General features: G+C 33.1%; 3 protein-coding genes across 4 annotated transcripts; 2 read left to right on the top strand and 1 right to left on the bottom strand.

The window, feature by feature from the left end:
• Positions 1–4,403: 4,403 nt before the first annotated feature.
• On the top strand, positions 4,404–8,718 carry LOC131929820 (glyceraldehyde-3-phosphate dehydrogenase). Of its 2 annotated transcripts, none has more exons than XM_059286210.1 (10): positions 4,404–4,511; positions 5,609–5,659; positions 5,808–5,904; positions 6,038–6,144; positions 6,462–6,552; positions 6,753–7,010; positions 7,143–7,237; positions 7,332–7,410; positions 7,505–7,686; positions 8,049–8,718. In XM_059286210.1, exons 2-10 carry the CDS (start codon positions 5,631–5,633, stop codon positions 8,122–8,124), a joined length of 1,014 nt encoding a protein of 337 aa, XP_059142193.1. In that variant the 5' UTR covers positions 4,404–4,511; positions 5,609–5,630; the 3' UTR covers positions 8,125–8,718. The 2 variants fall into 2 exon arrangements, with proteins under 2 accessions (XP_059142193.1, XP_059142194.1); XM_059286211.1 differs by lacking the exon at positions 4,404–4,511 and adding an exon at positions 4,937–4,960.
• Positions 8,719–9,183: 465 nt separating this feature from the next.
• Positions 9,184–13,444, bottom strand: LOC131929818 (uncharacterized). The gene is made up of 6 exons (XM_059286209.1): positions 13,343–13,444; positions 12,308–12,407; positions 11,157–11,432; positions 10,897–11,031; positions 10,410–10,514; positions 9,184–9,947 (listed from the first exon to the last, which is right to left on the bottom strand). The coding sequence occupies exons 2-6, from the start codon at positions 12,362–12,364 to the stop codon at positions 9,243–9,245; spliced, it is 1,278 nt and encodes a 425-aa protein (XP_059142192.1). The 5' UTR covers positions 12,365–12,407; positions 13,343–13,444; the 3' UTR covers positions 9,184–9,242.
• Positions 13,445–15,080: 1,636 nt separating this feature from the next.
• On the top strand, positions 15,081–21,601 carry LOC131929814 (serine/threonine-protein kinase Pink1, mitochondrial). The gene is made up of 9 exons (XM_059286204.1): positions 15,081–15,624; positions 16,148–16,289; positions 17,729–17,888; positions 18,310–18,489; positions 18,856–19,025; positions 19,257–19,381; positions 20,047–20,230; positions 20,663–20,724; positions 20,851–21,601. The coding sequence occupies exons 1-9, from the start codon at positions 15,205–15,207 to the stop codon at positions 21,157–21,159; spliced, it is 1,752 nt and encodes a 583-aa protein (XP_059142187.1). The 5' UTR covers positions 15,081–15,204; the 3' UTR covers positions 21,160–21,601.
• The last annotated feature ends 252 nt before the right edge of the window (positions 21,602–21,853 follow it).

Genomic DNA, 21,853 nt, shown 5'->3' with positions numbered 1-21,853 from the left:
TGAGCGTATTATAAACACAACCGTGTACAATTCTAGTCTCTAGATCAGGGGTCTCCAAACTGCGGCCCACGAGGTCCTCTCATCCGGCCCGCAGAGATCTTTTTGTCCACGGAATTCAACGTTTGTTGGTGATGGCTGAGGAACTTTGCCCAGAAAAATCAAAGACATGCCTGGAAGAAACTGGCCTCCGAACTGAAATTTTATAGATCTAGATCTAGATCTAGATCTAGATCTAATTCTAGATCTAGATCCTAGAGAAGTAGTAGTTAATCATTAATATAATGATAAAGGCAGTTAATGCGGCCCTCGAAATGAAAAGTTAAAAGTTTGGAGACCCCTGCTCTAGATTATTACTAGATGATCTAAAATCTAAACTAATCAACTAGAGCTACATCTAAATCTACATACTGAAAGTAAGGGAAAGCTATCTAGATCTAGACTAGACTAGAGTAGATTTCCTAACGCGGTCACACATAGCAAAAAAATCCGAACTCCCGATTTTCATCGGGCGCTATTTTGTACCCGTTTCACACAGAAACAAACTGAAAGTACCGTGTTATTCCGCTGCCATTCTACTCTAATATTTATAAATCATTTTGTATTCCTACGCATAGTATTTGAGATATTCAAGTTTTAGTGACCTGCCTGCTTGCGATCTTTTTTCCCCCTTTTTTTTCTTGCCGGCGGTCACATTTTCCTGTTGCGTAACAAGCGTAGTTTTTTACGTTTTGATCCAATTTTAAAAGCTAAAATAAATAATTTACACTTTTAAACGTGTTGTTGATTGTATTATTAATTAATAGACTGCAAAACCAAATAAAAAACACTTTAATTAAATTTATTAACAACACATCACGGATGACCCAGTGATAACTCAAGGGACGCAATTTTAATAATCATAACAAAGGGACGTAACAATTACTAACAAGACAAAACCTAACATTTGCTTAGATATGCTTGTATATGGAGACACAAACTAGTTCTAGAAGAAGTAGATGATCGAAATAATTTAAAACCACAGAATAATGTATAAACTATACATATTCTAGACTTAGCTTGAAATATAGAGCATCTAGATCTAGGCTAGTCTAGCTCAAGTCATTGGTTACGCAGCGAGGAAAACGACCCGAATCGTCAGCCCAGCTGCGATCACCCCCATTTGACCTCTCAGGTTGCTTTAGTAGCCTTAGCTATAGTATTTACAGTGTCCCACACATATGTAGAAGCTATTTATAGTTAACCTAATTATAAACAGCTTTGATTGGTTAGTTTTATTCATCTCATCCCGGACCTAGTGCTTTCATCCGGGGGAACTGGGATCACCGGTTGACGTCATACCTCAACTTAAAAATTTAAAAACTTGTCTTCCAGAAGGAGAAAACAAAAGAATTTGACCTGGATATATTTAGAAATGGACATGCTTACAGCAGATACCGGTAGTTTCGTATAAAGCATCCAAACAATTATTTTACGAAGCGAAAACGGGAATGTGATCGCAATATGGCTTTGACCGCGTGAGGAAATCTACTCTAGATCTTGCTCTACTCTAGATCTAGATCCTAGATCAAGATCTCTAGTCTGAGATTTGAGATCAGTTTAGTTTGCACGGCAGGCTCGATCTTGTTTCATTTCGATAGTCGGAAGTTTACCTACGGTCAGAAAATGGCAAAATCAAACCAGCAGTGCATTTTCTAGGGTGAACGGGAAAAAAGTCACAGTTTTTATTAGGAAAAAAATGACAGCCTTTGAACCTTGTCGGCTTTCTGTTTTGTTGAACTAATCATAACTATTGTTGCGATGAGTGTTGGCAGCAAGTCAGATGAACTTACCATTTCACGAAAATTTAATGTTAGTAGTAAAAAAATACACGATGAAAACCGATGAGGTTGGAACATTTTATTAAATGCTATTAACTATTAATATTGTGTTTAACAATAACATAATTACTATCTACATAGATTCTACTTCATACTAAATATTTTTAGATGAATTATAAAAATTACAATGCGTATAAAACCTACACACATTACATTACATTTAATTAATCCTAAGTTAATTTGCACTCTCTGAATATATAATTCATAAAAGTATTAACAAGTTCCATGCAAATATTTATTTGTGACTTTTTTTCCTGTGACTTTTTTTGTTTTTTTTTCTGTTTTTTTTTCCAGTGACTTTTTAGCGCAATTTCCATTCTGGAGAATTGCGATTATTAACTCGTCATTTCTGGGAATGTATGAATGGATGGATGGATGTATGGATGGATGTGTGTCCGCAGCTTTAAGTCGTCTTTAAGTCGTATCTCCTCCTCAACGAAGCTATATCGAGGACTAGTTCCAAAAGCAAATAAGTTAAGCAAGTTCCGAGGATGAACATAGGCCAAAAAAAAATTCCAGGAATTCCTTCCTGGATTTCTCGGAAAAGCCAAAAAACCTCGAAAAAAAAATGCAGTTTTTTGCCCATATCTCGGCAACCAGACCACTTAGCGACTTGAAACATTTACCAATCGATTCCTGCCATAATTTAGAACAATATTGCCGAAGAAAGTTTTCAAAAATATCCTTTCGTTTGGTCACAAAAAATTAATTAAGAATTTTTAATCTGAGCATCGTGTAGGCCTAGGATGATTTAGCGCAAAGCGCTGAGGTTCGAAAGGATTTTACCATAGCGAATGAGCGGAGGTTCGAAAGGATTTTTATAAGCTTTTATTTAACTCACTTCCTCTGTCTGTCGTCAGTCTACTAGATCGAAACGCAGGAGTGAAAATTCGGAAACTTCTACTTGACCGATACGATTCACAGTTGGCCCGTGGGTCAAGACATGAAGACAATGCAATCTGAAACTAAATTTTACTTAATTGGATGCCTAATTAATTTTTTATTAATTAATTAAAATTTGGACCGAATTAGTAGGCATGTCTATCCAACCACACCACACGCGTCATCACGTTCAATAGCTGCGCCATCAGGTTCAATAGCTGCGCCATCACGTTCAATAGACGCGCAATGGTTTTTAGTCATGTAACACTATTGTAAATAAAACATGTAAAGTACTGAAAAAAAAATTCATAAAAAAACGTTTTAATGACAAGCTTTTATGTACTAATGCACTAAAAAGTAGAAAATAAATTATACACTACTATTTAAATTACTATAAAGAAAAGCGTGGGTCTCTTCTCAAATATTAGTAAAGGTATCCAATAGGTACTAAAGTGACCCACGCTTTTCTTTATAGTAATTTAAATAGTAGTGTATAATTTATTTTCTACTTTTTAGTGCATTAGTACATAAAAGCTTGTTATTAAAACGTTTTTTATGAATTTTTTTCTATTTTGTTTTGAATTATTGAAACTACCTGTGTTACATTATTTATTTGCTGAATATATGATTTATCTCGATTTAAAATTGTTATGGATAACATAAGGAAATTGCGCTTAAATTGTCACTAGACTTTTTATTAACTTGTTTTTCCTGCAATCTTTTCTAGTTCCACTTTATTATTATTTTTTAAAGTAGACATACTAGCTAGATCTATCTAATGTATTATAACAGAGGGTTTAGGTATACTTTAACAATTTAAACTTAACATAAAGTTTTAAAACTTATTTCTGGCTACGTCACTATTATATCTTCTAGAAACAAAACAACGTTGGCCCGTTATAGAGGTTATTATACACAGGGTTTCAGATATTTTTTCCCCGGAGGCAGGTGAGGAGCACATTTTAAAATCTCAAGGGTGGGGGGGGGGGGGGGCGGACACTGGTTTAAGTAGGCCCGATTTTTTTCTATATAAATTATATATTCTGTCTACTTCTCAGTTAGGCTATTGTTATGCTCCTGGGGGGAAGGGGCTATAGACTAGGCCTACTTGATAAGCATACACCTAGGTTTCAAAAGGAACATACTTAACGTCTCTCTATTGTAAAATTTATGTCACTGTTTGGTACAATAAGTTATGGTACGCTTATAAAATATTATATTACGATTATAAAAATGGGTGGGAGGGGAGGAGGTAATCATAAGGGATGCAACTGCCTTTGTCTACGATGTGGGATTAATCGTGAAAGCTTCAGTTGAGATTAAAATGTATTAAAGCGAACTGATAATAATGGAAAATTTAACTATTTTAAAATATTATTAAATATATTTTTAAAAAGCACATCTGAATCAGCAATTTATTTCTAACTCGCAAACCTTGACATTGCTCTGAATCTGAGGGTCGTAACCTCAACATGACCTCTCTAAGTTCAATCCTTACCCTTTGTAGAAAGTAATAGTTATAATTTGGGTTATCTATATATTTTTACATTAAAATCATCATTTTAAAATAATATCAAATTAATTTTTTTTCATAACCTTTGTAGTAAAAAAAAAAAGCTTGGTTTCAATGTTGATTTCAATCGGCATAATCCGCTTTCTTCCGAAAAAGACGTCATTAAAAGTTTAGACATGCGTAGTACACACCAGTTAATTCTCTCGCACTAAGCTATCATTCTTAACCGGTACTCTTAGGTAAGCGCTCTTACATTGTTGTAATTTATTAATCATTATTCTAATTTAAATAATTATGCAAAGTAAAATAATTAACTGAGACATTTTTTCAATGCATATGATGCAGCATCATTTACAAAGTAACCAGACTTTCTTATCAAATTCAATTGATTGGTGTTAGACTGTACTGTTAGTTTCTTAGGTCTTAGTCCTGAACAAGCGAAATCTCATCTGCCAAAATGGATCAAAGTCTTATAAATTACTGACCGTGATTATAATCTAGAATGTTTAGTTTAGTTATTTGGTTTCAGCTTTAAAGTAATACATCTAATATTTTGAATTTGACTACAAGATACTGTATTCTGAATAAATATAAATGTCTTTCATTTATCGTACCGGTGTATGTCAAGGTCGTAGTTCTCCTAAATATCAGAAGACCCAAGGTGAAGGTTTTCTGATTTTTACTCTTGGTAATGGTATAGATCTAGAATCTAGATTTTTTTTAAGTATAGATCTAGATTCTAGACTAGATCTATAGCATCTAGATCTAATCTAGTTAGTTGATTACTTTACCAGACAGATTGTACCTCATTTAAACATGGATTTGTAGAGTAGCTTCTTATCTCATCTCATAAATCATAAAATGAATTTCAAATTTGTTCCAGTTACCAACTAGAAGTAGAATCTAGACTCTACTCTAGTCATCTAGATCTAGATCTAGTGACTTGAGTTTAGATAATGCAGTAGATCTAGATCTATTTAGATTCTTTTTTCTAGAATCTAGATAATTTTAATTAATTTAGAATTTTAGATGGGTTTGTTTAACTAACTTTTGGGTTTGAAATTAAACATTTTTTTAGTAGATCTAGATCTAGAAATCTAGATATAGAGAATCTAGTAAGTCCAAAGAAAGGTGAATCCATTCTGATTAAGTCACCTATTTAGTAGAGAATAGAGTCTAGATCTAGTCTTCACACAGGAAAATAGAGACTAGTCTACACACACCAGTTACTTATATTCATGGCCAGAAGACAGTGTTGCCTTTTGACATTCAGAAATTTTAACTGAATTTTTTTTAAAACTTAGGTCTACATTTAAAATTTAAACTTTGTTTGCAGAAATCATTAAAATTTGACCAACATGCCTGAACTTAAAGTTGGAATCAATGGGTAAGTAGCCTGCCTTGTTTTATTTAAGATTGAATGCTTTCTTTCAATTTTAAGAAATGCAACATACTATTTCACATTTCTTAAGCTCCCTCTTTCAGTCGTCACATTTCTGGGTGATCAAGGCAATTAAGTTTTAATTTGTTTTTAGATTTGGACGCATCGGACGTCTCACACTAAGATGTGCTCTTCAAAAGGGAGTTAAAGTTGTAGCAGTCAATGATCCCTTTATTGGTCTTGATTACATGGTATGCATTACTGTTGACTTAGAGCTAAAATTACCTTTTTGAAAATTGAATGAAATGAAGCTTGCTTTATTTCACTGCAATTTAATACTTTTTCAGTGGAGCAAAACTCACTGCTCAATTTTTTTCTTTTCAGGTTTACATGTTTCAGTATGATTCTACACATGGTAAATTTAAGGGATCTGTTTCACAGAAAGATGGAAAGTTGGAGATTGATGGACAACTCATCACTGTTTTTGCAGAGTATGACATTACTTTATTATAACCCAAGGATTAAGAGTGTTAACTGTAATAAGCTATTATTTCAAAATTGTCAGCCCACAGGGCGAATGTAGTAGAGTGCATCTGTTTTTTGTGACCTTTACCCGGCCTTTACTTTCCCTAACACAAGTCTCAGTACGAATCAGCTGGGTGAACTCCTATTGAATATAATCCAAGATCCAAACTGGACTTTCAGGCTAGCTGTTGTGCACAGTATGGCATGACCTTGCATCCTATTGTTTATATTTCTTCCATTACAGTTCCCATCAAATTATTTTTTTAAATTAATTCAAATTTAGGCGTGATCCAGGGGCCATTAACTGGAAATCTGCAGGTGCTGACTATGTTGTTGAGTCAACAGGTGTTTTCACTACAACTGACAAGGCACTTGTAAGTTATTAAAATTATATTGATATTTATCTTGTATAGTTGAAAATGGGATTATTTTTTTCTACTATTCATTGCTGTTAAAAGCATTTGCAGGAATTATTTTTTTCTAGTATCACTATTAGTATTGTATTGTCATGCCAACTAGTTAATTGGAAGTTTTTGTCAGAAAATATCATAACCTGTTTTTATCTAAATTTTAGGTTCATATCAAGAGTGGTGGGGCATCAAAAGTTGTGATTTCTGCTCCATCTGCAGATGCACCCATGTTTGTTATGGGTGTCAATGAAGATAAATACACTAAGGATATGGCTGTTGTCAGCAATGCTTCTTGCACAACTAACTGTTTGGCACCTCTTGTCAAAGTTATCAATGATAATTTTGGAATTGTTGAGGGACTTATGACAACCGTGCATGCTGTTACAGCCACACAAAAAACTGTTGATGGGCCCAGTAACAAGGTAATTTATCTTGGTTGAAGTAAACAGTTGATTTGGTTGTTTGTTTTTTTACCTCTGCCCCTACCCCCATTCTAACCAATAAAGTGCTTTTGTTTTCAGTGGTTTTTTAATATTTAATATTTTTTTTATTAGGACTGGCGTGGTGGACGTGGTGCTTTCCAGAACATCATCCCATCTTCAACTGGAGCAGCCAAAGCTGTTGCAAAAGTTATTCCCTCTGTAGATGGGTAAGCTGCTGGATTTTTTGTTACACAATTCTAATGCTCAGCAACCCTTTAGAAATTTCATGAACAGATTTGTAACTGTTATTTCCTCTTTCAGAAAACTGACTGGAATGGCTTTTAGAGTCCCTGTTCCTGATGTATCAGTTGTTGATCTTACATGCAGACTTGAAAGAGGGGTAGGTTTTGTTGTAATATTTTTTATTTCACTGGATTGTTCAACTCTCACTTGTGTGAAAATTGTTGATGCATAACACTATTACTTGTTTGTAGGCATCCTATGACGATATTAAAAAAGCTATCAAGGCTGCATCTGAAGGACCCCTGAAGGGCATCCTGGGTTATACTGATGACGAGGTTGTGTCCCAGGACTTCTTGGGAGATGACAGAAGCTCTATTTTTGATGCCAGGGCTGGCATTGCCTTGAATAATAACTTTGTTAAACTGGTGTCATGGTTAGTATATTAAACTTATATTTTATCTTGTATTAAATACTATGTTTGTTAAAAGGTATTAACCTATTTATAAGTTTTAGATTTCTTGTCATTAATTGTATTTTGTGAAAATACTGTAATATATTATTACTGTAATATATTATATATGTTATATTCTTAACACATATTTAGAACTCTTAAACATGTGGGCAGATGAAGCCAACTTGTGTTATATAGGTGCAACTTTTGCTTTACCCTAGACAAGTTACCCATTTGAACCCAAGCTGAACAAGACTTGAGGATTTTAATTTTGTGCAGTCTCATATTTATCTCAGTGTATATGTACATATTTGCTTGAACTTTTTCTTTCTTTCAATTTCTAGGTATGATAATGAGTATGGCTACAGCAACCGTGTAGTTGAGCTTATCCAGCACATGTTCAAGGTCGACAACCAATAAATTAATCATTAGCACTAGAAAACTAATTTCCCCAAGTTTAGGTATGTCAGCTGAACACTAAAAACGCTGGTTAAAAATTTCTTACTTTAGGATTCATGTCATTGGTGTACAATTTGTAAGCTGTTTCAGCTTTGTCATCATCAAACATGGGAGATTATCTTTAATGTGAAGATCTAATTTTTCATGCTTTTTTCCTTAAAATACTTTATGTAGCTGTGCATATATGAGTGTCTGTCATAAATGACGCTAGAATAATTTATCAGTGTACATTTTTAGATGTATGAATGGCTGCAGCACAATGTAATACATTTGAGGCTATACAATCCCGAGCTAATTGACCCACTTAATTCCAATAATCTGATAAATTTTCCCTGTATCTGGACTGCTGGTTCATTTCACAGGAATTTTTTTATGCCACCTACAATCTCACTTTCTGCAATCTTTTAATTATAAATTCCTGAATTGTCTAGTTAGTTTACAGTACCAAGTAGTACATAAATATTGTGACTAGTAAATTTTACTGGTTCACTTGTTCAAAAAGTTTGCAAAAAAAAAATTTTGTTGTTCAGTATTTTCAATAAATATGGAGTGTAACTTTTTGTCCTGTTTTCTTTTGTTGTATTTTCCATGGCATATTGATTTTTTAAAATGGGGGGGGGGGCTGTATTTCAAATTTCTTTCAAACTGAAATGTCATTTAATGGTAGATAAATGTTTAATTGGTTTTTGTTACCAGTGACTGCTACCTTAACTTTCCTAGTGTTGTGGAGCTGAAATTGTTTTCCACAAATTAAAATTTACTTAGTTTAAAATGTCACAAGCAAGTACAAATAATTTTTTTTTTAAAAGAAATTACTTAAATTTGCACAATTTATTTTAAAAAATAACTTACACAGCAAGCATTAAGTAGTTGAAATTATGCTAAGCCAATCCTGGAAGACGGTATTTACTATTAAGTAGGCTAATGAAGCAAATATTTCAGAAAATTAAGTGTACATCAAAATGAAAACTGACCCTTAATGAAAATAAATACAACTTGAGCGATAAAATAGTTGTGTCACATTTGTATATAAATATTGCAAATGTACAAAGGCAGTGCTGAATTAAAATGATAGATCCCTACAATCTACACAATCTTCTCCTGAAAAAACGTTTATACATGATTATCAAAGCTACAGGTGTTATAATCAGTAAAATAATTTGCCGATATGTCCATGGTTGTTCTGGGAAATATTTAATTTCCTCATCATTTGAGTAAGTCAGTCTGAAGGAAACCATTTTTTCTCTCTCAATGGTATATTGAACACCTCTGTTGAGTATTATGCTAGCAGCAGACATGTCGTATCTATGACATCCAGTTGTTCGAGGGTGACGAATTTCAAAGCATCCAGAAAACAAAGCCCCTTCTGGTGAAATACATTCAGCATTAAGAGCACATTTTAACCATGGCTTCATAAGTTCATTCCAAGTGACTTCAGTCCTGTAGAGCACTACTGCTTCAGAACTAAGAATGCTGCCTTCTTTAAAAAGACACCTGTCTTCTTTAAAGAATTCAAACATGGCTTTATCTGTATATCCAATAAGAGACATCACAATGGGTGGGTCCCACAGAAAGTAGTTCTTTGAGCCTCGATTGCGAAGAAAGTTAGGGGATGTTGACTTCTTGAAGCGCGTTGTTGGTTCAATATACACAACAGATCCAAATTCTTGAAGCAGGAGCTGTAGAAGTATAGGCCTCCATGAGAAGTTGGAAGTATCTGCAACATGGTATGGGTACTCACTAAATCTGAAGTCTCTCACCTGACAGTTACAGTATTTTTCAACCTGAAATCATTTATTATAGAGAATTAGTACATATTTAGTATCAATCAGTTTCTTCAGGCCTAACCTATGGCTGACAAAGTATTGTATGGTATCTTGTTTTTTTTTTGTATCCACAGCATTCAAAAGGAATATAGAGTCAATATATGTGTCGTATTTTCACCCACTAATTGAAAAGTAAAGTAACCATACAGGTCATGCTGTTATTTGAAGAATACACTGACTAAAATGAGTAGTGTCTGCGATTATGTTCCATTATGTATTTGAAAATGAAAAATAAAAATGAACTTTATCTGAACCATCTATGTTCAACAAATACTATAATCGCAAAAATATTATACATAGGTTTAGAACCAAACTAACAGCATTTATATTTATTATACAGGAGGATTTTAGCTTATTTTACAATTATAACTGAGTATCTAAATAAGCTTGGTTAACTGTAATGTGATTCTTAGTACTTACTATTTCTCTTTCTGTCTTGTAAAGGCCAAGATCATAGACTATAAACTTCATATCAGAATGTGCTGTCTGAACTTCTTCTGTTAGGTGCTTTACCAGACCTTGAAACTAAATTTAAAAAAAACACCCTGTTTATATTGGTCACAGAACTTAAAAACTGTTAATGAAGTAATAATGTAATCTGAACCATCTATGTTCAACTAATAATATAATCACTAAAATTTATACAGAAGCACCAAACTAACAGCATTTGTGGACTAAAATTCTTATAAATAAATAATATAGATATTTTAATTTTGATTCATCTGTGACAACCTATGTTGTGTCATTTTAGTTTACAGTTAACCATAAATCAAATATAAAAATGCTTTCACAGAAGTTTTTGGTTCTTGAATTGTGGGGTTACACCAAGTACTTTTTTAACATTTTAGTATTTTTGTAACCTATTTTTTAAGTGTTTCATAAATGCTATTGCAGTAATACTCCTAACCTGATAAAATTGGTTTGAAGCAATGGCAGTAACAATGGGTGGTAGCTCTTTGGATTCCATCTTGTGGTCATCCTTTTTTGTTGGTCGTAGCCGGTTCAAATAGGGTCCAGCATCACCTAAAGGGTAATCTTCTATCTGTAATAACGTCATTATTTAAGAGCATTTACACAACATCCAAACTGAAAAAGCAACTTTACCTTACACTAACATGGCAAAAGAAGATACTTATAGTATTAGATTCTCAGAATGGTATTACTTACAATTTTAAAATTTTCTTCCCGTGTCCCAAATTTATTCTCACACAGTTTGTGTAAATCATCCTCCTGAGTAATTCTTGTATACAATGTGCCATAACTAATACATAAGTATACTAGCATTGCAATGGTTGTCCAGAATAAGACAGATAATATAAACATGTTTCGGGTAATGGGAAAATTTGGAGGACTAAATCCTTTATCTTCAGTAGGAATGCCATTTTTTCTGGCTGTAAGCTCATCATCTTTCTTTACATCTTTTATTATTCTGCCAGTGTTGCGCTATAAATATATGAATAAAATATATGCAATATATATGTACATATATGTGTGTGTGTGTGTATATATATATATATATATATATATATATATATATATATATATATATATATATATATATATATATATATATATATATATATATATATATATATATATATATATATATATATATATGTATGTATATATGTATATATATATGTATATATATAACACAAAAACTTGTCATACTTAACCAAATTCAATTAATTTTTATTAGTCCATTGATGTTAGTATTGCTTTACTGGCCCTAACCATAAATAGGATACTACTCATCAAGCAGAAAGTTTTTTCCACAACACTGAAACATTTATAGTAATTTACCTTTATCTAACTCAAAATATAAGTTAAGTGGTTCAGTAGATGGTTTTCTTAAACGTCAGTTAATTAGAATATGAATCATATCCACTTATGTATGCAAATGGGAAGTATCTTAAACACATTAACCCTAGTCATAACTAAACTCAACCTGACATTATAAATATAACTGCTATACTGTACAAATAACAGGATATAACAAATTTTCAAGAAGTGATTGATAAGTAATTGTATGGTAGAGCATTAGACTGCTAATCAGAAAGTCTTGAGTTTGGATCCTGGGCTCAAGTCTATAGGATTTCCTTGAGTCCACCCAGCTCTGATAAGTACCTGACTCATGTTAGGGAAAGTAAAGGTGGCTGGGCATAGTGATGACCACACTATCCCTACATGTACCGAGGTCACTGAAGCAGGTAAACTCTACTTCTCCAAGCCCACAGAACGTAAGGTTTGAAAGGGTAATTTACTACAACTTGATAAGAACTTAAAAAATTAAAGTAATACACTAGACTACTGCTTACAGATAACGATTTGAGACTGTTGTTGTAAATACTCTGAAGATTACTCAATCCAGACATTTTGAATTTTTTATTTGTTAAATCAGGATTCTTGGTGCACCACCTATGCAAAAAAAAAATTACCTGTTAAATTTTAATAGGAACAGATGGGTCGTACTAAAATGAGAGAAGTGAAACACAAAATAGCGAGGCGGTAAAATGCGAGAAGGGTGCAAAAACTGTCTGTTACATAACATTTTTGTCTCACATCTAATTGGTAGGTTGCATAGGGGTAAAATGTGATATTTCTTCAAAAATTATAACGTACCCTGATTCAAATGACTTCACAACACACAATGATCCCAAGTAAAAAAATTTTATTGCATTGTTTGGGGAAAAATATCAACAATCTCAAATAGATGACATGTTGCTCATGCCCATGCTTTGTGATATCTAAACTATTGTGATTTCACAGTGCCCCTCTACTGAGTTGTGTTTTTTTCCCCACTGACAAGAAAATATGAGCACGTGGTCAGAAATAAATAAGAGCCTATCTAGAGAATTTACAGAGTTTTACAATTTTTCCACACATAAAAGAAGAGATAATTATTTGAAAAAAACAACACTTTCCTAAAAAAATCTCACTTAAGTCTAAAACAACCAAGACCAGCATAAATTAAAAAGTAAAACAAAAAATGTCTAACAAAATGTGTCTCACTATTTACACACAATACTTGCATTTTCTTCTCGCATTTTATCGCCTCGCATTTTCATTTGCTTTTAGCAATTCACACTTTATCAAGACACTGAGAAGCATTATTTGTTATTTAGTATTTACTATTTAGAATTGAAGTTATCAAAATTTGCCAAACAGACTAAGACTAAGAGTTTATTAATAAACTATGACTAACTTAACAACAAAATAAATTCTTAATCTCAGCTAAGAAAATTATTAAATTAAGTAAGATTCAGAATTGACAATTGTTTTTTTTAATGTAGTGGAAGTTATTATCTTAAACTTAATATTAGTGTTAGAATAGTATTTTTTTAATTCTTTACCGTAAAACAGGGTAAAATATATTAATATAACTCAACAGGTAACCGCGAGGGTTTATTGAGTAAAAGAATTTCAAAAGAGAATTCCCGATTTTGCTTGTTTGTTTATTTATTTTTCCTAGCAACGACAGCTTTACAATCTACAGTGCTCTCCCTTGAAAAACATATATTGCCAGATGTACAGTGTTTGTTTTATAGAGTGACCAGTTTAATATTTAAATGCCAAACTTTTAATATTTTATGCTAGAAAATAGAAAGCTAGATAATATGAAATTGCAAGATTAGCAGTTTGCAAAAAAGGACTAGATTATATGTCCTAAATTTGTACGGATAGAAAGAAAGCTGCTTTTTAAACAATATTTATTAAAAGAACTAACAACTTTAAAAAGTTCACATTGCAGCATGAACATGCTGTAAATACAGTTTTGTTTAGTAATGACCTCTTTTAGGGGAAATTTTTTGTTATATAAATAGGCCTAAATCTTAAAAATTCAGAAGATTGTATAGCATTTGCCTTCATGGTATCTGGGGAATTTGACTGGCTGATAGTCCCCACCAACAACGCGCAGCATATAGCCTAGTCATATTAGACGTATTTAATTTAAATCACCGGAGTTTACTGTTGCATGTACCATTAGACAAATTACAAAACTCCAGTCAAGAGAAGGGGCAAGAAATAAAATAAAAATATCAACTCGTAAAACACAGGTACTAATAAACAACTTGGTCCAAATTAAGGCGTGGAGACTGACTAGTAAAGCCTGAGATGATAATAATGATTTTTTTTTCAAATGGATTCTATCAGTAAGTCACAACCCCCCGAGAGCAAACTTGTGACACTTTTCACAGTGAGAGAGCTGTTGACCTATGATGAAAGGTGGGCAGTCAGGTTTCAACTAAAGCATGTTGCATTGACTTTATAAAATATGTACATAATATAAAATAATCCATTAAACCCTATTTGGGTCATTGGGGCACCACAGAGTGGTATGTCTAGGGATATGTGTCGCATGGCGGTGCCCACCCCTCTCCATGCCTGACCACAGCCGGATGTCTTCATCTGGTTGGCTCGCCTTGGTCACGCACACGTGGTCGTTGAAGTTCACCCCCCCCCCCCCCCCCCCCCCGAAGATAGTCTACCGGCCCCCGAACGAAATGGAATTTATATAGAAAATATACACATTTAACTGTGTCCATCCCCCCCCCCCCCCGAAGATAGTCTACCGGCCCCCGAACGAAATGGAATTAATATAGAAAATATACACATTTAACTGTGTCCATCCCACCCCCCCCCCCCCCCCCCACCGGAGTAAAAAGTCTGGAAAAAACACTGGTATAGATAAATATAAGCTTACTAATGCTATTATTTTACTCAACACTTTGCAATTTCTACTTTAAGTACCAAACATTTCGGAAAATAATAGATCAGTGGACTACCTAAATGTTTAGTGTTGCAACTTACACGCATATGACACATCTATCTAATTTAGTTGGTAGGCTAGAAATCTATATTGTTTAACCAATTATAAAATCGGTGTGGACTTCCACAAGAGGGGTGGGCGGGGGGGGGGGGGCAAAGTAGATGCGTGTGGACACGGCGGAAGGGGGATTTTTTAAATCAAATTTATAACGTTACTTTTGCTTTAATCTCAATGTTTTCCATACTTTTGCATTTTTTGTAGAAAAACTGGCAACCTGTCCTTGATTACGTCAGATTGATCACGTGGTTTTATTTTGGTCTATTGACAAAATGTCTGCGGGATGTTAAGCTGCGTACTAGATCTAGAAATCGCTGTTGAATTCAACAAGCAGAATAGTTCTGCATTGTCATGATATATTAACAGTACTGTTGCACCGCAGTCAAAATGCCGTTATTCGTTAAAGCAGCAGCTGGAGCACATATTCCCTTCTTTAAGGGATTTGGTTCAGCTCTGAAAAATTATGTCAAAGATGTTTTGCAGACAGCAGTTTTGCGTAAAAAGCCCAATGTTCAGAGGTTCGATGTCTCCCGAATTGAGGCCACAAAAACACGATTTCTGCATACTCATACCATCAAAAGCAATTTCACTCCTCGCACTCGCCTTTTTCATTCTCTATTTTCGAGAACAACAGCAAACAACACTTACACTAGTGAGCTTCGTAGAAAATCCGCTTTGAGGCTATTCACTCAGAATGGTCGCAATTTCCGCAATGTTCCCATCATGTCTCTTATTGGAGTTACACTGGGACTTGATGTTTCAGGAGTAATGGATAAAGTTGCTGAGAAAATGATGGCTAACATGCGGGCAAGTATTAAAAAAGCGGCGTTAGGTCTATAATTTCCTGTATTCCTCGGAATATTTTTTAATTATTAGGCCTAATAGTAATAATTATAAATTATAATATTATTTATTTAGTTACTTTAGTATTTAGCATGACTTAGGTCTAGCTAAATAATTAACTTCATTTGTTAGACTGTTACTATTAGGCACCTTTCTCCAATTAATCTTGCACTTTCTCAGCATTTTGGTTGACTGCTGACATCAAAAGCAAAAAAGAGTAGAAATAACAAATATTATTTGTATTTTTATGGTCAATATTTTGAGTTAATCCTTTGTATCCCTAGCAGAACAAACCCCCATCATGGCCTCAACCAACCGGATGGCTTGTTCTATTGAGTTAAATATAAACTCAAAACAATAATATAAACAATCTCTTTTAAATAGGTCAGGCCACATATTAAGTATGATACTAGATAACCATATCAGGGCCTTAGAATTCCAAAACAAAAGTATAAAAAATAATTTTAAATATGTACACTTCTTCTAGGATATGTTTAGAAGCTACTCATGGCAGACTGAACCTTTGGAGAAAGTACCTAATTGTTTAGCTGATCTTGATATCAACTTGGAATCTATTGCTAATGGTTGTGAAGGAGCAGTTTACAAAGCAAAAGTCAAAGATAGTGCAGGTATATCCTTTGACTCATGCAGTTATCTAGCCTCAATAAATGCTGAATTATGCATTTTTCAATTTAAATGCTTTTTCCTTTTCTGAAAATGTTTGTTCTGACTGTGTTACAGCTTTAGTCTTAAAAATTCCTGAAACTTATTTTAATATTAATACCTACTAGAGTAAAGTTCCACGCGCGGTTAAAACACCGGTGCGGCCATCGCCTGTTTATCGCTTCGTACAATATTTGTTTTGATGTTTTATACGAAACTACCGATATCTGCTGTAAACCTGTCCATTTCTAAATATATCCAGGTCAAATTCTTTTGGTTTTCTCCTTCTGGAAGTCTAGTTTTTTAATTTTAAAGTTTCGAGGTATGACGTCGTAGGCGATTCTAGTTCCCCATATGAAAAACACTAGGTCCCGGATGAGATGAATAAACCAACCAATCAAAGCTTTTTATAACTAGGTTAACTATAAATAGCTTCTACAATATGTGCGGGACACTGTACATACGATAGATAAGGCTAATAAAGCAACCTGATAGGTGAATAGGGGTGGCCGCAGCTTGGGTGTCGATTTGGGTGGTTTCACCTCGCTGTGTAACCAACGACTTGAGCTAGACTAGCCTAGTTCTAGATGCTCTACATTTCAAGCTAAGCCTAGAATCTGTATACTTTCTATTTTTTTCTGCTGTTTTAAATTATTTCGATCATCTACTTCTTCTAAATCTAGTTTGTGTCTCTACATACAAGCATATCTAAGCAAATGTTACGTTATGTCTTGTCAGTGGTTGTTACGTCCCTTTGTTATGATTATTATAGTTGCGTCCCTTGAGTCAACTGGGTCAACTTTTAATGTCGTTAATTAATTTAATTAACATGTTTTTAATTTGGTTTTGAAATCTATTAATTAATAATACAATCAACAACACGTTTATGTGTAAAATATTTATTTTATTTATTAAACTAGGATTAAAACGTATAAAACACGATCGTTACGCAAGCCGGTTCAGATGGCCGCAGGGAAAAAAAAAGAGGGGAAAAAATATCGCAAGTAGCACATCACTAAAACATGAATATCTCAAATTCAATGCGTAGGAATATAAAATGATTGATACATTATTAAGAGTAGAAAGGCAGAGGAATAATATAGTACTTTGGGTTTGTTTCTGTGTTAAACGGTTACAAAATAGCGCCCGATGAAAGTCGGGAGTTCGCTATGTGTGACCGGTTGTGGAACTTCACTCTAGGTCTATATATACAGGTTGAAGGATAAAATTTTTTTCCTTTTTTCAATTTTTTTTTTACATTATTAGAAATGCTTTAAAGTAACATTTTGCTTAAATAACTAAAGAAAGACAATGTGTAGATTAAAGCAAATTATAACAAATATAGCATTTGTTTATATGCCTTTTTTAATACAAGTCTAACCAACACAACACTTGCATGTTTCAGATTCTGAGATAGTAAAAGAAACATCTGATGCAGACTTTGATCTGGCTGTGAAAGCTGTCTTCAACTATGGAGCTGAGTCTAACTCTCAGAGTATCCTCAGAGAACTGGAGCGGGAGATTGTACCCCTACGCTCGTCCACGGCTCACTTTGACAATGAAGTGTAAGAGGTTAAAGTATATTCAGCTACTAGGTTATCTTCAAATAGAACAACGTAGATTGAAAATATGTCAATTATAAATATAGTAACTCAGCTACTAAAATTATATTTTTTTAGCAAATCCTATTCCCTTTTAAGAAAATTGATATAAACTATTTAGAAACTCATTCTTGTTTTTATTTAGACGAATATTTTATTGAAATTCCTTATTACCTAATAGGTATCTTTAATTAGGTGGAACCATGACCATGTGTTCTGTGTCGAAAAAAATATTTCCTATTTGTTTCATTTGTCTGTTAGGTCTCACTGACTCATAATAACAATTTATCATTTAAAGACTAAAAGTTTTATTTAAGTATTAATTGTTTTTTAAATGAATGTTAATGAATTTCAGCTTACAAAATCTGCCTGGTTAATATTCCAGGTGCCAAAGGGTTAACCGCCTACCCCCTCACCCTAACATAGTAGACATGCCAGGTATTTTCGTGGATGACATGTTGGTGACAGAAGAGGGCCTGCAGAAATTTCCTGCCGCCATGCCTCAAAAGCTTGACCCTGGCAGGTTTTTTGGAAGGAGCAAAACACTTTATTTGGTCATGAGAAGGTACATGACCATTATTGCCAGCATTCAAAACTAACTTTTACTTATTAGTTTGTAACAAATTTATATCAAAATGAATAAAATATACCATCTTTCTCCAAATACTTATCAGTTTACTATTTCAATTGTTTAAAATGTCTGAAAAATGTTATATTTTAGAAAATAATTTATTACCTGGATAATCATTAGAGATGTATTATCAAGATTTGTCTTATAAATTTTGACCAACTCATTTTATTTATTGCAATTTAAATCTAGTTCTAATTTACAAAATCCTTGGTTGTGACACACATAAAATCTAGTTGCTGTTGAATTTTTTAAATAGAAAATTACTACATTGAATAACTTGTTTATTAATTATGTGAATAGACGCAACACACATTTGCGAGATTATCTGGCCAACAATGAAGTGGACATGAGGACGAGGTGCCTGATGCTAGCCCAGCTGCTTGAAGGAGTATCCCACTTAAGGAAACATGGGATAGCTCACAGAGATTTGAAGAGTGACAACATTCTTGTTGATGTCCCTTCTGATGGAGGTGGCTTTTGTTTTTGACTTTTTACATTATTTGTCTGTCGTTAATTATGGCTGTGTTTGATTTTTTAAAATCTTGTTTTGGGCAGTGTTTTAAAATTTCAAAGCTTTTTAAAGCTCTCTTTTTTTTTTTTTAACATAAGTTTGCACTTGATTCAGTGCAAGCTTAGTTTGCATAATTTGTAATCAATCCACTTGTTATATTTATTTACACTACATTTTGTCCACCATTAAGGTACACCACGCCTTGAGATCTGTGACTTTGGTTGTTGTCTAGCTGAAGAAAATAAAAGTATGCGGATACCTTTTCATACAAGAGATCTCTACATGGGGGGTAACTCTTGGCTGATGGCACCAGAGGTAATTTCCATTACAAATATGTACTGCTACAAATGGTGTGATTGTGGAAAGATCACATTTCAGTCTCCATACAAACAGTAACTGCGATGTTTTCATCTAGATATAAATTATATAATGAGAAAACCAGCTGTTCTATTGCTACAAAATCTTGGAGTTTTTTTTTTTTAATCCTACTACCAACTACTTGGCCTTATTGCGCCATTTTCACAATACATTTAATCTTACACACACAAAAATATCAAACACTACATGCTTACTGTGTTTTGTAAATACCAGCTCACCCCATAATGCCTAATCTGTAATCTACAGTTAGTCTGGTCTTGTGTGTTGTCAACTCAAGCATATACTATACCATACAAATTGTATATTTATTGAAATAGTTTATTCTGATTATTTCATCACACCACCCTTTTTCTATTTATAAGATTAGTTGTTCAGATAACAGTTAACTGTAGTAAAAATTATTTGTTTTATAGTAAAATACTGCATAATGAATACAATTTTATTTTAACATTTTTAATGACAGGTTGGCACTCAGACTAATTCCAAATCATTAATGACTCTATTCAAATTTTACTTGATAACTGGGAGACTATTTAAATGATGTATTTTATTAATTTACAACAGAAATGATTTTTTTCTAAGTATTTTTTTTATTTTGTCAGCTGGTCACAGAAACCCCAGGACCTGGCAAGTTTCTTGACTTTTGTAAATCAGATCTCTGGGCAGTTGGTGCCATTGCATATGAAATTTTTGGAGCTGAGAATCCATTTTATCCCAGTAAATTAAATTCCTCTCGGCGTTTAAAAAATGTTGACTACAAAGAGGAAGAACTACCCCCTTTGCCAGGTTGGTCATTTTTGTCTACAACTATTTTAAACTCAGTTTGGTAAATAATGTCGAAATACAAGTATATCTATAAAATAGTTTTAAATGGAGCTCCCTGTTGATGCTTGATGAAATTAACTTCTGAATATTCATTTTTTAAAGGAGTTATGTTAAATTATATATTAAAAACTTGTTTTGAAGATATTGTGTTTGTGTTGAGGTATTTTCAACTTCTTGATTTAATTGATTTGGCCAGTCTAAAGATGTTTTTTTAGTGATCATACATTTAAAAATAAATAAGAATATGACCTTTATACTGAAACTGGTGGTATAAGATAAAATACAATTTGTAATAGTATTAAAGAGGTTTTAAAAATTAAAAGTATTTATATAAAAATTCAAATGGAAAACAAAGCATGTATTTTATAACTTTATTGACCTATATTAATTTAGAGGACGTCCCATTGCCAATTAAGAAACTAGTGAGAGCATTGCTGATAAGGAATCCTAAGAAGGTAAGTTTTTTAAAAAATCAGGAAATTTGTATTCATAGATTTTGTTCTAAAAATATCTTTAAAATAGCCAGTCATTTACAATTTTTCTGACATGTATTAAACTTGGAATTGCTTTATGTCCAACAGCGTCCAAGTGCAAGTGTGGCAGCAGCCGTAGTTCACATGGCTATGATTGAATCAACAGACACAACTTGTGGTAGCCAGGTCAGAAATCTCTGCCAGCCAATGGTGGCAGATAAAATATTTGGCAAGAGCCGCCCGCCCAGCAAGCTGCAGGTCAAGCTAAACCAGGTTTTGTTTGAGTCTCTCACTCTCTTGTGTCAGCTAACCTTCTCTAAAGATTCTGAGACCTGGGACATTGTTTCTGTCATGAACTTCCTCTTTCTCTCTCAGCTGACTTACGCTGATTTCAAGGAGGCTCTCAAATTTTTTTAAACTGTTGAGATTAATACAAATAATTTGATCTGATGAAGAACAATCAGTTTGACGTATCTAATTTAGTTTTATTTCTTTAGAGGAATTGTACCATAATTATTTTGATAGTTATTAAGTTATCTGATTATCAGTTAATCTGTAAGCCATCTTAATTAAATTACATTTTTGAATAGCATTAAACATCTCATCTAACCCTGGTGTATCAATCAGCTCTCTTGTTTCTGAAAATATCAGAATTTTAAAAAATTGTTTTATTTACTTCTTTTGAAACCACGTTGACCATTGCATTTTATTGTGAGTAAATCTGAAAATCATTATGTTGTTCCTTTAAAACCTGTTACTATGGTTGTGTACATTCTTAAAATAATTTAGTTTTTGAATACTTTTTAAGTCCGGATTTTAAGTTTTTAAACAAATAATTTTTACTTCAAGTTTATGTTTTAAATAGTGGTTTTCTGTTTTGATAATTTAAAAAAAATTCAAATTATTTTAAAGCCACTTTGAGCCTCTGAAATTTTACTAAAGTTGGATTATTTTGATACTTTTGTAAATTCAAAAGTCATATTTTTATTTTATTCCTTTGAATAAAATAATTGTTTCAATTTTCTGTTACATAATGTACATAGCACCTGTTTCTTTTTTTTTATTTACATTTGCAATTGACAAAATAGTCTTTCATCAATGTGGTAATAAT

This window comes from Physella acuta, unplaced genomic scaffold (genome assembly GCF_028476545.2).
Source record: "Physella acuta isolate Inbredline_101_S28 unplaced genomic scaffold, ASM2847654v3 ptg001680l, whole genome shotgun sequence".
Lineage (NCBI taxonomy): Eukaryota > Metazoa > Mollusca > Gastropoda > Physidae > Physella > Physella acuta.
The sequence above is the reverse complement of the archived record's forward strand: the minus strand, read 5'-3'. Positions and strand labels throughout refer to the sequence as shown.

Excerpts from the sequence above, each read along its gene's own strand:
- LOC131929818 (XM_059286209.1), bottom strand. The coding sequence starts at position 12,364 with ATGTCTGGATTGAGTAATCTTCAGAGTATTTACAACAACAGTCTCAAA. Across the intron at positions 11,433-12,307 it reads ACAGTCTCAAATCGTTATCT|CGCAACACTGGCAGAATAAT; the intron begins GTAAGCAGTAGT and ends ATATATTTATAG. Across the intron at positions 9,948-10,409 it reads ACAAGACAGAAAGAGAAATA|GTTGAAAAATACTGTAACTG; the intron begins GTAAGTACTAAG and ends AAATGATTTCAG.
- LOC131929820 (XM_059286210.1), top strand. The coding sequence starts at position 5,631 with ATGCCTGAACTTAAAGTTGGAATCAATGG. Across the intron at positions 6,145-6,461 it reads CTCATCACTGTTTTTGCAGA|GCGTGATCCAGGGGCCATTA; the intron begins GTATGACATTAC and ends ATTCAAATTTAG. Across the intron at positions 7,411-7,504 it reads CATGCAGACTTGAAAGAGGG|GCATCCTATGACGATATTAA; the intron begins GTAGGTTTTGTT and ends ACTTGTTTGTAG.
- LOC131929814 (XM_059286204.1), top strand. The coding sequence starts at position 15,205 with ATGCCGTTATTCGTTAAAGCAGCAGCTGGAGCACATATTCCCTTCTTT. Across the intron at positions 15,625-16,147 it reads AAATGATGGCTAACATGCGG|GATATGTTTAGAAGCTACTC; the intron begins GCAAGTATTAAA and ends CACTTCTTCTAG. Across the intron at positions 18,490-18,855 it reads CTTTATTTGGTCATGAGAAG|ACGCAACACACATTTGCGAG; the intron begins GTACATGACCAT and ends TTATGTGAATAG.